The sequence below is a fragment of the Mustela nigripes genome, chromosome 2, assembly GCF_022355385.1.
Source record: "Mustela nigripes isolate SB6536 chromosome 2, MUSNIG.SB6536, whole genome shotgun sequence".
Classification (NCBI taxonomy): domain Eukaryota; kingdom Metazoa; phylum Chordata; class Mammalia; order Carnivora; family Mustelidae; genus Mustela; species Mustela nigripes.
In genome coordinates, this window is record NC_081558.1 from 92814796 (window position 1) to 92827913 (window position 13118).

General features: G+C 36.4%; 1 protein-coding gene across 3 annotated transcripts in view; it reads right to left on the reverse strand.

Annotated features, from left to right (window-relative positions):
- STAG1 (STAG1 cohesin complex component) overlaps nucleotides 1-13118 on the reverse strand; it is a 428530-nt gene that overhangs the window by 11392 nt on the left and 404020 nt on the right. For all 3 annotated transcript variants that reach the window (XM_059390978.1, XM_059390976.1, XM_059390977.1), the window contains one exon: nucleotides 12463-12591. In XM_059390978.1, the coding sequence (XP_059246961.1) occupies nucleotides 12463-12591 (129 nt within the window). The remainder of the gene's footprint in view (nucleotides 1-12462; nucleotides 12592-13118) is intronic.

Below are 13118 nucleotides of genomic sequence, written 5' to 3' on the forward strand. Positions count from 1 at the left end.
TCTGCCTGTGAGGGGCTTGGAAGTTGTCGCTGCATCCTAACAAGTAGAGCTCAACAGACTAAAAAAAAATCATCAACAACGTCCTGGATCCATAGAGAGGAAAATAGTTGTCCCCAAGATTGTGAGACATAGGGAGAACAGTTTATTGGAGCAAACTCAGAAGCAAAAACCACCTTGAGAACCACTGCTGGGGTAGGAAAACCTAAGCCGTCATTCACAAATTGTTGGAAGTTCACTGTGACCAATCAGAGAGTTCAAAACTCAGAGGGACCCAGTCATAGGGGGACCTCTCCATAATATTGTGAGATCTACCTCCAGAAGCTCAACTGGGTTTCCACAGTAAAATATTAGAGCAAACTCTCCTGTGCTATTGGCAGAGGGAAAGGAAAAGGAACCATTCCAAAATCTGCCAGAGTATATTGTTCTTTTTTTTTTTTTTTTTTAAAGATTTTATTTATTTATTTGACAGAGAGAAATCACAAGTAGATGGAGAGGCAGGCAGAGAGAGAGAGGGAAGCAGGCTCTCTGCTGAGCAGAGAGCCCGATGCGGGACTCGATCCCAGGACTCTGAGATCATGACCTGAACCGAAGGCAGCGGCTTAACCCACTGAGCCACCCAGGCGCCCCAGAGTATATTGTTCTTAACAAAGCCTCTCTTCAGGAGAAACTGGTTAAGCAGAGCACAACTTGCTGGGATATTATCAGAACCTAATCTATCCAGGGTAAGAGAAATACCCAACTCCAGCCCACTCTACCCATTTTGTCCCAACCATGGGTAAAGAAAAGAACTGAGAAACACTTTGGAAGTTTACAATCCAGAGGCATGGACTCATTAAAAGACGAGACCTATAATCATAGGACTATAGAATGCTTCCCCTCCTCCCATACCTCATCACCATAATACTAAAGGTAATTTACAGCAGTTCCTTCTATCTAGTATATCATGTTTGGTTATCAAGAAAAAGTTGAAAGGCATATCAAAGGCAAAAACACAATGTGAAGGACAGAGCAAACATTAGAATCAGATATGACAGAAATATCAGAATTACCAAACTGGCAATTTAAAACAACTATGGTCAGGACACCTGGGTGGCTCAGTCAGTTAAGTGTCTGCCTTCAGCTCAGGTTATGATCCCAGGGTCCTGGGATTGAGCCCCACTCGGCAGGCAAGGAACCTGCTTCTCCCACTGCCTGCCACTCCCCCGGCTTGTGTGCTATCTCTCTCTGACAAATAAATAAATAAAATCTTAAAAAAAAAAAAAAAACTATGACCAATATGATAAGGGCTCTAATCAAAAAAGTAGACAGCACACAAGAACAGATGAGCAATGAAAGCAGAGAGATGGAAATCATAAGAACCAAAAAGAAATGGTAGAGATAAAAACTGTAAAAGAAATAAAGAATGCTTCTGATGAGCTTATTAGTAGACTGGACTCAGGTGAGGAAAAAAACCTCTGCTCTAGGGGGCACAGCAAGAGGATCCTTGACTGAAATCCAAATTGAAAAGCAGAGAGATTGTTGGGGCGCCTGGGTGGCTCAGTGGGTTAAGCCTCTGCCTTCGGCTCAGGTCATGATCTCGGGGTCCTGGGATCGAGCCCCGCACATTGGGCTCTCTGCTTAGCAGGGAGCCTGCATCCCCCTTTCTCTGCCTATAATACAACTACAAAAGGTGTTAATATAATGGGAATATGAGAAGGAGAAGTGAGACAATAGTAACAATAATTTAAAACAGAAATGATAGTGAATTTTCCCAAATTAACATCAGACACCAAACCATAGATTCAGGAAACTCAGAGAACACCAAGCAGGGTAAAATGACAAAAGAGCTACATTTAAGCACATTATTTTCAAACTACAAAAAATCCAAGACGAAGGAAAAAAATCTTGAAGGAAGCCAGAGGGGGAAAATACTTTATCTATAAAGGAATAATGATAAGAATTATGTCTAACTTCTCAAAACACCACGCAAGCAAGAAGAGAGTGGAGTAAAGTGTTAAGAGAACCGCCCCCCCAGACTAGAATTCTGTGCACTGGAAAACTATCCTTCAAATGTGAAGGAAAATAAAGACTTTCTCAGACTAAAAATTGAGAGAATTTTGCAGAAGTGCTTTAGAGGGGTGCCTGGGTGGTGGTTCAGTTAAGTATCTGACTCCTGGTTTTGGCTCAGGTCATGATCTCAGGGTCGCAGACTGAGCCCTGTGTTGGGCTCTATGCACTGCATGGAGTCTGCTTGAGATGCTCTTCCTCACCCTCTCCCTCTGCCCCTTCCCCCACACCTGCACTCTATCTCAAATAAATAAAGAAAATTGTTAAAAAGAAGTACTTTAGAGAGAAGGAAAATAATATAGGTCAGAGACGTGAATCTACATAAAATAAGAAGAGTACTAAAGGGTGCCTGGGTGGCTCAGTGGGTTAAGCCTTTGCTTTCAGTTCAGGTCATGATCTCAGGGTCCTGGGATTGAGGCCCACATTGGGCTCTCTGCTTGGTGGGGAGCCTACTTCCTCCCACACCCCCCTCCCGCCTGCCTCTCTGCCTACTTGTGATCTCTGTCAAATAAATAAATAAAATCTAAAAAAAAAAAAAAAGCTAAAGAAGGAATAAGTAAAATAATAATGAATAAGGAACAAGTAAAAGAAAAACTTTAATTTTTCTTAATTGATCTGGCAAAACAAATTTTTGTTCAAAATAATACCAACAATGTATCTGATTATTTATGCTTATATATATATATCTCATATCTGCATATATCTATTTGATTATATATGTTTATATATAAGTGAAATAAATGACACCAATGATGCAAGAGAAGGAGGGATAAACTGGGATTAGTTTGTTATAAGGTACTCACACCTGTTATTATAAGGTACTCATACCTGTGAAGTAATACAGTATTATTTAAATATGGACTTGGATTAGCTATAAATATATGTTGCAAACTCTAAGGCAACCACTTAAAAAAAGTTTAACAATATGCTAAGAAAAAAGAGCAAATGGTTCATAAAATGCTCAATTGAAACTTTTTATAAAAGGCAGAAAAAAGAATGGAAGACAAAATAAAAGCAAAGAATGAGGGCAACAAACAGAAACAGTAAGGAATATGGTAGGTATTAATCCAACTACATCAATAATCAATTTGAACATCAATGGTACCAAGTAAAAGATTGCCAGAGTGGATCAAAAAACAAGACCCAAGTACAACTGTCGATAAGAAATCCACTTTAAGTGTAAAGACACACATAAACATAAACTAAAAGTGAATAAATAGATGGTAAAAGTTATCAAAAGAAAGCAGGAGTAATTACATCAATTTCAGACAGAGCAGACTTTAAAGTAAGGAAAGTTATGAGGAATAAAGAAGGGCATTACACAATCATACAGGAGCCAATTCTCCAAGAAACATAATAATCCTTACCATGTATATCCCTTACAACAGAGCATCAAACTGTATGAAGCAAAAACTAGCTGCAAATAGAAACTACAATTAGTTGGGTGACTTCAACATTCCTGTATCAGAAATGGACAGATTCAGGGGTGCCTCGTGGCTCACTTGGTTAGGCATTTGCCTTCTGCTCAGTTCATGATATCAGGGTCCTAGGATTGGGTCCCACATCGAGCCGTCTGCTTCTCCTTCTGCCTCCCCTCAGCCCCGCGAGGCTTGTGCTCTCTCACTCACTCTCTCTCTCCAATAAATAAATAAAATCTTTAAAAAAATGGACAGATTCAGCAGCCAGAAAATCAGTAACGACACAGTTGAACTCAACTACAGCATCAATCAACTGGATAGAATTAGTATCTACAGACTGACTTCATCCAAAACCAAAATATATATTTTTCTCAAGCTCACCTGTAACATCAAGAGTTCACATTCTAGGTAATAAAACACATCTCAACAAATTTAAAATTAGAGAAATCATACAATGTCTGCTCTTAAATTAAGATTAATTAGAAATTTAATCAGAAATCATTATCATAAAGATATACAGAGATTAAATAATGTGCTTTAAACACATGAGACAAAGAAGCACTCCCAAGGGAAATATAAAAGTATCATGAACTAAATGAAATGGCACATCAAAATTTATGCAATGCAGTAAGAGCAGTGGTTGGAAGGAGTTAGCATTGAATGCACAAATCAGAAAAGAGGATCCAAAAATCAACAATCTAAGCTTCCACCTTAGAAAACTAGAAAAAGATGACCAAATTAAATCCAAAGTGAAAGAAAAAAATAAAAATTAGAATAGCAATCGATGAAATTAAAAACAGAAAGCAATAAAGAAAATCAGCAAAATTAAAAGCTGGTTCTTTAAACACAACAATAAAATCGATTAGTTTCTAGCCAGCCTAAGGAGAGCAGGGGTTGGGGGAACAGAGGATACAAATTATTAATACCAGAAATTAAAGAGAACACATCATTACAGATCCTATGGACATTAACAGGAAAATAAAGGAATACTATAAACAACTTTATGCCCACGTATTTGATAATCCTGGTGAAAGAGACCAATTCCTTTAAACACAAACTGTCAAATCTCCCAGAAGAAGAAACAATCTGAAGAGGCCTGTATCTATTAAATAAATTGATTCGATAAATAATAACCTTCCCAAACAGGAAGCACCAGGCTCAAATGAGTTAACTGGTTATTTAAGGAAGAAAGCTACCAATTCTCTACAATTTCTTTCAGAGGACAGAATGAAAAGCAATACTTTCTATATCATTCCATAAGGCCAGTAATACCCTAATACCAAAACCAGACAGACAGATTATAAGAAAACTACAGACTAATAATTCATGAATATAAAGCAAAAATCCTCAACAAAATATTAGAAAAATAGAAAAAGAAGTATATACAGCATGATCGAGTGGGATGTAACCCAGTGGGATGCAGGGCTGGTTCAACATCTGAAAATTAATATATTCCATCACAACAAAAGCCTAAAAAAGAAAAATCAAGTATCACATCAATAAATATAGAAAAAGCATTTGACAAAATCTAACACTTATTCTTGATAAAAACTCTTAGTAAACTAGAAATAAAAGGGGATTTTTCTCAATCTGATAAAGACAGTCTACAAAAAACTGTACAGCTAACATACTTACTGGTGAAAAACCTGAAGATAACCCAACAAATCAGGTATAAGGCAAGAATGTCCCTGCTCACCACTTCTTTTTAATACTGTACTGGGAATTTCAGTTAATTCAATGAGACAAAAAGGAAATAAAAAGTACAGAGACTGGGAAGGAAGAAATCACTGTTACTGTTTGCAGATGACATGATTATCTATGTAGAAAATCCTAAGGAACTGACAGAAAAATCTCTTTTGGAACGAACATGCAATTGTACCAAGTTTGCAGGATACAAAATTACAAGTGGAATTTGAAATTCAAAACAATGTCATTTACATTTGCACCCCTTAAAATGAATTAAGGTGTAAATCTGCCAAAAAATATACAAGATCTATATATGAGGAAAACTTTTACAATAAAGCTCTGATGAATGAAATAAAAGAACTAAATACATGGAGACATATTCCACGTTCATGCTTACAAAGACAGTATTGCTAAGTCAGTTCTTTCTGACTTGATCTATATTCAATGCAATTCCAACCCAGATCTCAACAAGTTATTTTGTAGATAGTGACAAGTGGATTTTAAGGTTTTTAAGCAAAGGCAGAAGACCCAGAATAGCCAATACCATACCGAAGGAGGAAAACAAAGTTGGAGGATTGACACTATCCAACTAGAAATCTTATTATAAAGCTACAGTGGGTTAAGCCTCTGCCTTTGGCGCAGGACATGATCTCAGGGTCCTGGGATTGAGTCCCTCATCGGGCTCTCTGCTCAGCAGGGAGCCTGCCTCTTTCTGCCTGCTTCTCTGCCTACTTGTGATCTCTCTTTGTGTGTCTAATAAATAAATAAAATCTTAAAAAAGCTACAGTATAATCATTTTGCAATATACATGTATATCAAATCATCACACACTGTACATCTTAACACACAATGCTATATGTCAAATTTATCTCAGTAAGGCTGGAAAAATAAAGAAAAGTCTATAGGAATTAAGACAGTGTGGTACTGTCAAGTGGTCAGACATGTAGACCAATGGAACAGAAAAGAGAGCCCAGAAATAGACTCAAATATAGTCAACTGATCCTTGACAAAGAAGGAAAGGCAGTCTCTTCAATAAGTAGTGCGGGAACAACTGGATATCCATATGCAAATAAATTGGTCTAAGACACAGACCCTGATCTTTCACAAAAATCAACTCAAAACAGATCACAGACCTAAATGTAAAATATAAAACTTCTAGAAAATAATACCCAAGAAAAACCAGGATATGGCAATGACTTTTTAGATACAACACCAAAGGCAAGGTCCCTGGAATAATAATTGTTGGGGCAGAGTTCATTAAAATTAAAAACTTCTGGGCGCCTGGATGGCTCAGTGGGTTAAGCCTCTGCCTTCGGCTCAGGTTGTGATCTCAGGGTCCTGGGATCGAGGCCCTCATCGGGCTCTCTGTTCAGCGGGGAGTCCGCTTCTCCCTCTCTCTGCCTGCCTCTCTGCCTACTTGTGATCTCTCTCTCTTTAAAAAAAAAAAAAAAAAAAAAATTAAAAACTTCTGCTCTGCTAAAGACACTGTCTAGAGAGTAAGAAGAGACTGGGAGAAAATATTTCCAAAATATACATCTCCTAATGGAACTGCTATCTAACATAATCAAAGAACTCTTAAAACTCAACAGTAAGAAAACAAACAACCTGATTTAAAAATGGACTTCAGATCTGAATAGACATCCCACCAAAGAAAATATAGAGATGGCAAATAAGCATGAAAAGATACATCACATCATATGTCATCAGGGAAATGCAAATTAAAATGAGATACCACTATGTACCTATTAGAATGCCCAAAATCCAGAACACTGACAACACCAAATCCTGGTGAGGATGCAGAACAGAAACTCTCATACATTACTGGTGGGAACAGAAAATGGTATAGCAACTTGGGAAGACAGGCAATTTCTTAAAAACTAAACATACTCCTACCATGTGATCCCAGCAATCACATACCTTAGTATTTACCCAAAGACTTAACAATTTAAGTCCTCACAATTACTTATGCAGGAATGTTTATAGCACTTTTATTTGTAACTGCCCAAACTAGGAAGCAACCAAGATGTCCTTCAGTAGGTGAATGGCTAAATCATTTGTGGTATTTCTACACAATGGAATATTACTCAACATGAAGAAGAAATGAGCTACCAAGCAATGAAAAGACATAGAAGGACTTTAAATGCATATTACTAAGTGACAAAAGATTATCTGAAAAGGCTACATACCCTATGATTTCAAATATGTAACATTCTGGAAAAGGCAAAACTATGGAAACGGTGAAATGATCAGTGGTTGCTAGGGGTTGGGGGGGGAGGAGAGGAAGGATGAACAAGCAGAACACAGGATTCTTAGGGAAGTGAAAAAAATACTCTGTATGATACCGTAATGATAGATGGATGTCATTATACATTTGTCTAAACCCACAGAATGTACAACATCAAGAGTGAACTACAATATAACTTTGGTGATTATTGGTATGTCAAGGTAGGTTCATCAATTATAACAACTGTGTCACTTTGGTGGTAGATGCTGATAATGGGGAGACTATGCATGTATAAGGGCAGGGGTATATACATGGGATTCTCTGTACCTTTCCCTCAAGTTTGGCATGAACCAAAACTTCTTTAAAAAATTAAGCTAAATCAGGGGTGCCTGGGTGGCTCAGTGGGTTAGGCCCTCTGCCTTTGGCTCAGGTCATGATCTCAGGGTCCTGGGATCGAGCCCTGCATGGGGCTCTCTGCTCAGCAGGGAGCCTGCTTCCCCCCCTCTCTCTCTGCCTGCCTCTCTGCCTACTTGTGATCTCTCTCTCTCTGTTAAATAAAAAAAAAAACAACAACAAAAAAACAAAACAACAGTGGCCCCAAAATACTGCAAAGCTATTATTAAAAAATGTTCAAAGAACTAAAAAAATATATGTATATATAAAGAATGAAAAATATGATGTCACTACCTCTGGAAATAGAAAATATGAATAAAAAGAAATGATAGGGATGCCTGGGTGGCTCAGTGAGTTGAGCATCCGACTCCTGGGTTTTGGCTCAGGTCGTCATCTCAGGGTCCTGAGAGTGAGCCCTGTGTTGGGGGTGGGTGGGTCTGTGCTTAGCAGGGAGTCTCCTTGGAATTATTTCTCCCTCTCCTTCTGTCTCTCCCCACCGCTATACACTCTCTCTCAAATAAGTAAATAAATAAATACATCTTAAAAAAAGAAAGAAATTATTAAAAAAGAACCAATGGAAATTCTGCAGCTAGAAAGTACAATAACAAAAATTAAAAATTCTCCACAGGGGCTCAAGAGATTTGAGCTGGCAGAATAATCATTAATCTTGAAAATATATCAGAGATTATGGATTCTGAAGAGCAGAGAAAAAAAAGGAGAAAAATGAACAGCGCATCACAGAAATGTGGGATATCATTAAGTGCACTAGTAGGTGTAATGGGAGTACCAGGAGAAGGAGTAGAAATAAACTTAGGGAAATAATGGTTAATTACTTGCAAATTTGATGAAAAAAATTAATCTACACATTCTCAAGGCTCAACAAAGTCCAAGCAAATAAATGCAGAAAGATCCACACCCAGATGCATCACAGGCAAAATTTTAGCTAAAAGCCAAAGACAGAGAAAAAACCTTGAGAGAAGAGAAAGTAACTCATTGTATACAAGGCAGCTCCATTAAGTTTAAACTCCAATGACTTCTCATTAGACACAATGGGAGGCGGAGGCAGTGGGATAACACAGTCGATGTACTGAAAATAACACATTATCAAACAAGAATGTTATATCTAGCAAAACTATATTCCAAAGCTAAATATAAAATAAACACACTCCCAGATGGAATAAAAACACTTTGTTGCTGGCTGACCTCCCTTACAAGAAATAATAAAAGATGTTCTTCAGGCTGAAAGCAAATGATGCCAGAGAATAATCTACACTTGAAGAAACAAAGAGAGCTGAAACGTAATTAATAGGTAGTTAGAAAAAACAATATAACTGCATATATATACATGTACATATACATATATATATATTTTTAACTGATTTAAACAGCAATTGTATAAAAACAACGTGTATTACTGTACTGTTGTGTCAATAAAATAGAAATATAATATATTTGATAATATGGGACGCCTGGGTGGGTCAGTGGGTTAAAGCCTCTGCTTTTGGCTTGGGTCACGATCCCAGGTCCCGGGATCGAGCCTCGCATCGGGCTCTCTGCTTGGCGGGGAGCCTACTTCCCTTCCTCTCTCTCTGCCTGCCTCTCTGCCTATTTGTGATCTCTGTCAAATAAATAAAATACACACACACACACACACACACACACACACACACATATTTGATAATAAAACAAAAGAAGTAGGTGGAAGTAAAGATTTATTAGTGTAAGGAAATGATGCCAGATGGTATTTTTCAATCCACAGGAAGAAATGAAGAGAACCAGAAATGGAAAATAAGGCTATTAAAACAAACTCTATAATAAATATATAAGGCTCCATTTCCCCTCTAAGGGTATTTAAAAGACATACAATTACATCAAGTAATAATTATAATAATGTGTTGTTGGGTTGTAACATATTTAGATGCAGGTATGTGTAACAATAATGGCACCAAAGGGGGAGAATAGAAATGGAGCTACATAGGAGTAAAGTTTACATATTTCCTTAGAATAAATTTGAAGAAATTTTGGTAAGATGCGTATTTTAAGGCCTACAAAAAAAAAAAAAACTAAGGAAATAACTAAAAATGTATAATTAAGTATTTTTGAAGAAAGTAAAATGTTACACTAGAAAACATCCACTTCTTATAAACAAAACATGATCCAACTACATGTCATCTCTAAGAAACACGCTTCAGGTTCAAAGATAAAAAAGGCAGAAAGTCAAAGGATAGAAAAAAGGTATACCATGCAAACAATAACTAAAATACAGCTGGAATAGTTATACTAGTATCAGACAAAACAGATTTTAAGACAAAAGTTACTAGAGACAGAGAAAAATATTTTATAATGATATCTAAGAGTCAATCCATCAGGAGGACATAATAATGATAAACATGTATACCTAGCTCCAAAATACATGAAGTAAAAAGTGACAAAACTGAAAGGAAAAATAACAATTCAGCAATAATAGTTGGGAAGACTCCAATACCCCACTTTAAATAATGGATAGAACAACTAGGCAAAATACCAACAAAGAAAAAGAAGAGTTGAAAAACACTATTTTTTTTAAAAACTGCTAAAACAAACAAACAAACAAACCCTATAAGCCACGTGACCTAACAGCTAACTCAACACCACCCAACACCAGCAGAAGAATGCATATTCTCCTCAATTATACATAAAACATTCTCTAGAACACACCGTACGTTGGTCTGTAAAACAAGCCTCAATAAATTTGAAAGGACTGAAATTATACAAAGTATATTCACTAACCACAGTGGAATGAAATTAAAAATCAATAATGGAAGTAAAATTTGGAAATTCACAAGTATGTGGAAATTAAACAAAATACTCCTAACAACCAAAAGATAAAAGAATACATCACAAGGGAAATAATAAAAATACTTTGAGATGAATGAAAACAAAAATGCAAGCTACCAGAATCTACAAGATGCAGCTAAAGTAGAACTTGAAGGAAAATGTATACCTGTAAATGCCTATAATAAGAGTTTTCAAACCACCCCACCCCCACAAATACCCAACACTACTATTATTTATCATATTACTCTATTTCAGTGCCTCAGACTCTTGTTCTTCTATTTATGTTGTGTCTCCCTGCATTAAAACAAAAGCTTTCTGGGGGCAGAAATTCTGTGTTGTTCACTGCCTGGCCATACTAAAACAATAGCTATAGAACATTACCTAGCAGATTATGGGCTTAATAAATATTTTCTGATCGGGATGTCTGGGTGGCTCAGTCAGTTAAGCATCTGCCTTCAGCTCGGGTCATGATCCCAGGGTCCCAGGATCAAGTCCCACATCAGGCTCCCTGCTCAGTGGGGAGCCTGCTTCTCGCTCTGCCTGTCTCTCCCCGTGCTTGTGCTCTCTCTCTGACAAATAAATAAAATCTTTAAAAAAACATTTTTTTTCTGACCAACACAAAGTCAGTATCTTCCCTTAGAAATACCAAATTAATAAAAAATTTAACTGTCTTTCCAAATTTCTGTTCATTTAGCCTATTATTACAACTGACACACCTTCCTAGCAATTTATAAAATTCGGGATCCCATCAATATTTTTTAATGAAAATTGCATATATTATTTCTTTAAACTTCAGAAAAAGAAATCACTCTTTTTGAACTAACTCAAATAAAAAATGCAGTTCACCTTTAAACATGGATTTGAATTGTACAGGTCTACTTATATGTGCATTTCTTTTCTTTCTTTTTCTAAAGATTGATTGGTCAAAGAGAGAGTGAGCGAGAGCAAAAGCAGAAGCAGGAGGAATGGCAGGCAGAGGGAGAAGCAGGCTCCCCACTGAGCAGGGAGCCTCATGTGGAACTCCATTCCAGTACCCTGGGATCATGCCCTGAGCCAAAGGAAGATGCTTAACTGACTGAGCCACCCAGGTGTCCATGGATTTCTTTCAATAAATACACCACAACAGTGTAAATATATTTTTTCTCCCTTGTGACTTTCTTAACATTTTCTTTTCTTTAGCTTGCTTTATTCTAAGAATATAGCATATAAAACATGTAACATATGAAATATGTTAATTGGCTGATATCAGTAAGGCTTCCAGTCAATAGGGGGCTATTAATAGTTAAGTTTTTGGAGAATCAAAACTTATATGTAGTACAGCATAGAGGATACAGTCAATAATACTGTAATAATGTTCTATGTAAAAGACAGTTACTATACTTACCACGGTGAGCACTGAATCATGTAAAGAATTGTTGAGTCACTGTTGTACACCTGAAACTAATATAATACTGCATCTCAACTACAATAAAAATTTTAAAAATGAAGTAGAAAGGAATGTCTGATATTTTAAATTAAAAAAAAAAAAAAAGAGTTACACAAAATTTTTGTGAGGGGGTCGATGTCCCTAAACGGTGTTGTTAATGGCCATCTGTAAAACTAAAACACAATTAATATAAAAGGAAAAGAGAATGGCTAAGCCAATGTCCCTATTTCTTTGAATTGTGGAATAAGAAATCATTTCCCACTTCATTCCAAAGTACTAAAAGCAAGCAGGGAAAGAACTATATAAATGCTTGATAGAAAACTGTAGTTCCTTAAAATAAGCTATCAGAGCTTATGTTATCAACAGTAATTATATCTAGATGATTAACATTTTTCTAAAAAAAAAAAAAAAACATTTAAAATTACAAGCGTGTTATGATAAAAGCAACTTACACAGTCTTTTTGTCCTGTCGAAGGAGTTTTGAAGAAAATTCACTTAGTACTTCCAGGAAAGCCAGATTAGGAGGTGGATATTCTTGTCCTTTCTGATTTTGGTATTTAAAGGCAAATTCTATGCCATCCCTGAAGTAAAAGAAAGTATCACCTTATTTTTTCCAGCTAGGGAGTATAGTTCTCTCAGTGGGCTAGAATTTGAAAGTATTCAGAAAGGCAGGATAATCATCACTAAATGTAGAAAAATATGATAAATTTGAAGGAGAAAACCATGTTAATTTGTATGATATATATGCTTAATATTTATAGTACAAAACTCTGAGTTGTGAAACAAAGCTAAATTTCTATGTGTATCTTGTAGGGGTAGCACAATACCCTAAGAAGATAACTAGACTGTCAGAAAACTTGGTTCTCAGAGTTGGTCATGGTATCAAACAGCTGTGTGTCACTCAGTTTTCAGTTATGAAATTCTGTCAGTCAGTTTTCAGTTATGAAGTAAGGTTGACCAAATCAGCATTGCACAGTGTTTTTAAACCACGTCTCCTGTAACATCTTCTCACTGACAGACAAGAGTATTTTGTGAAACTTTACTTTATATACTTTATAAGTTGAAAAAACGGGCAGTTAAATTATTTTTCAAATTAAAAAGTCCCTCC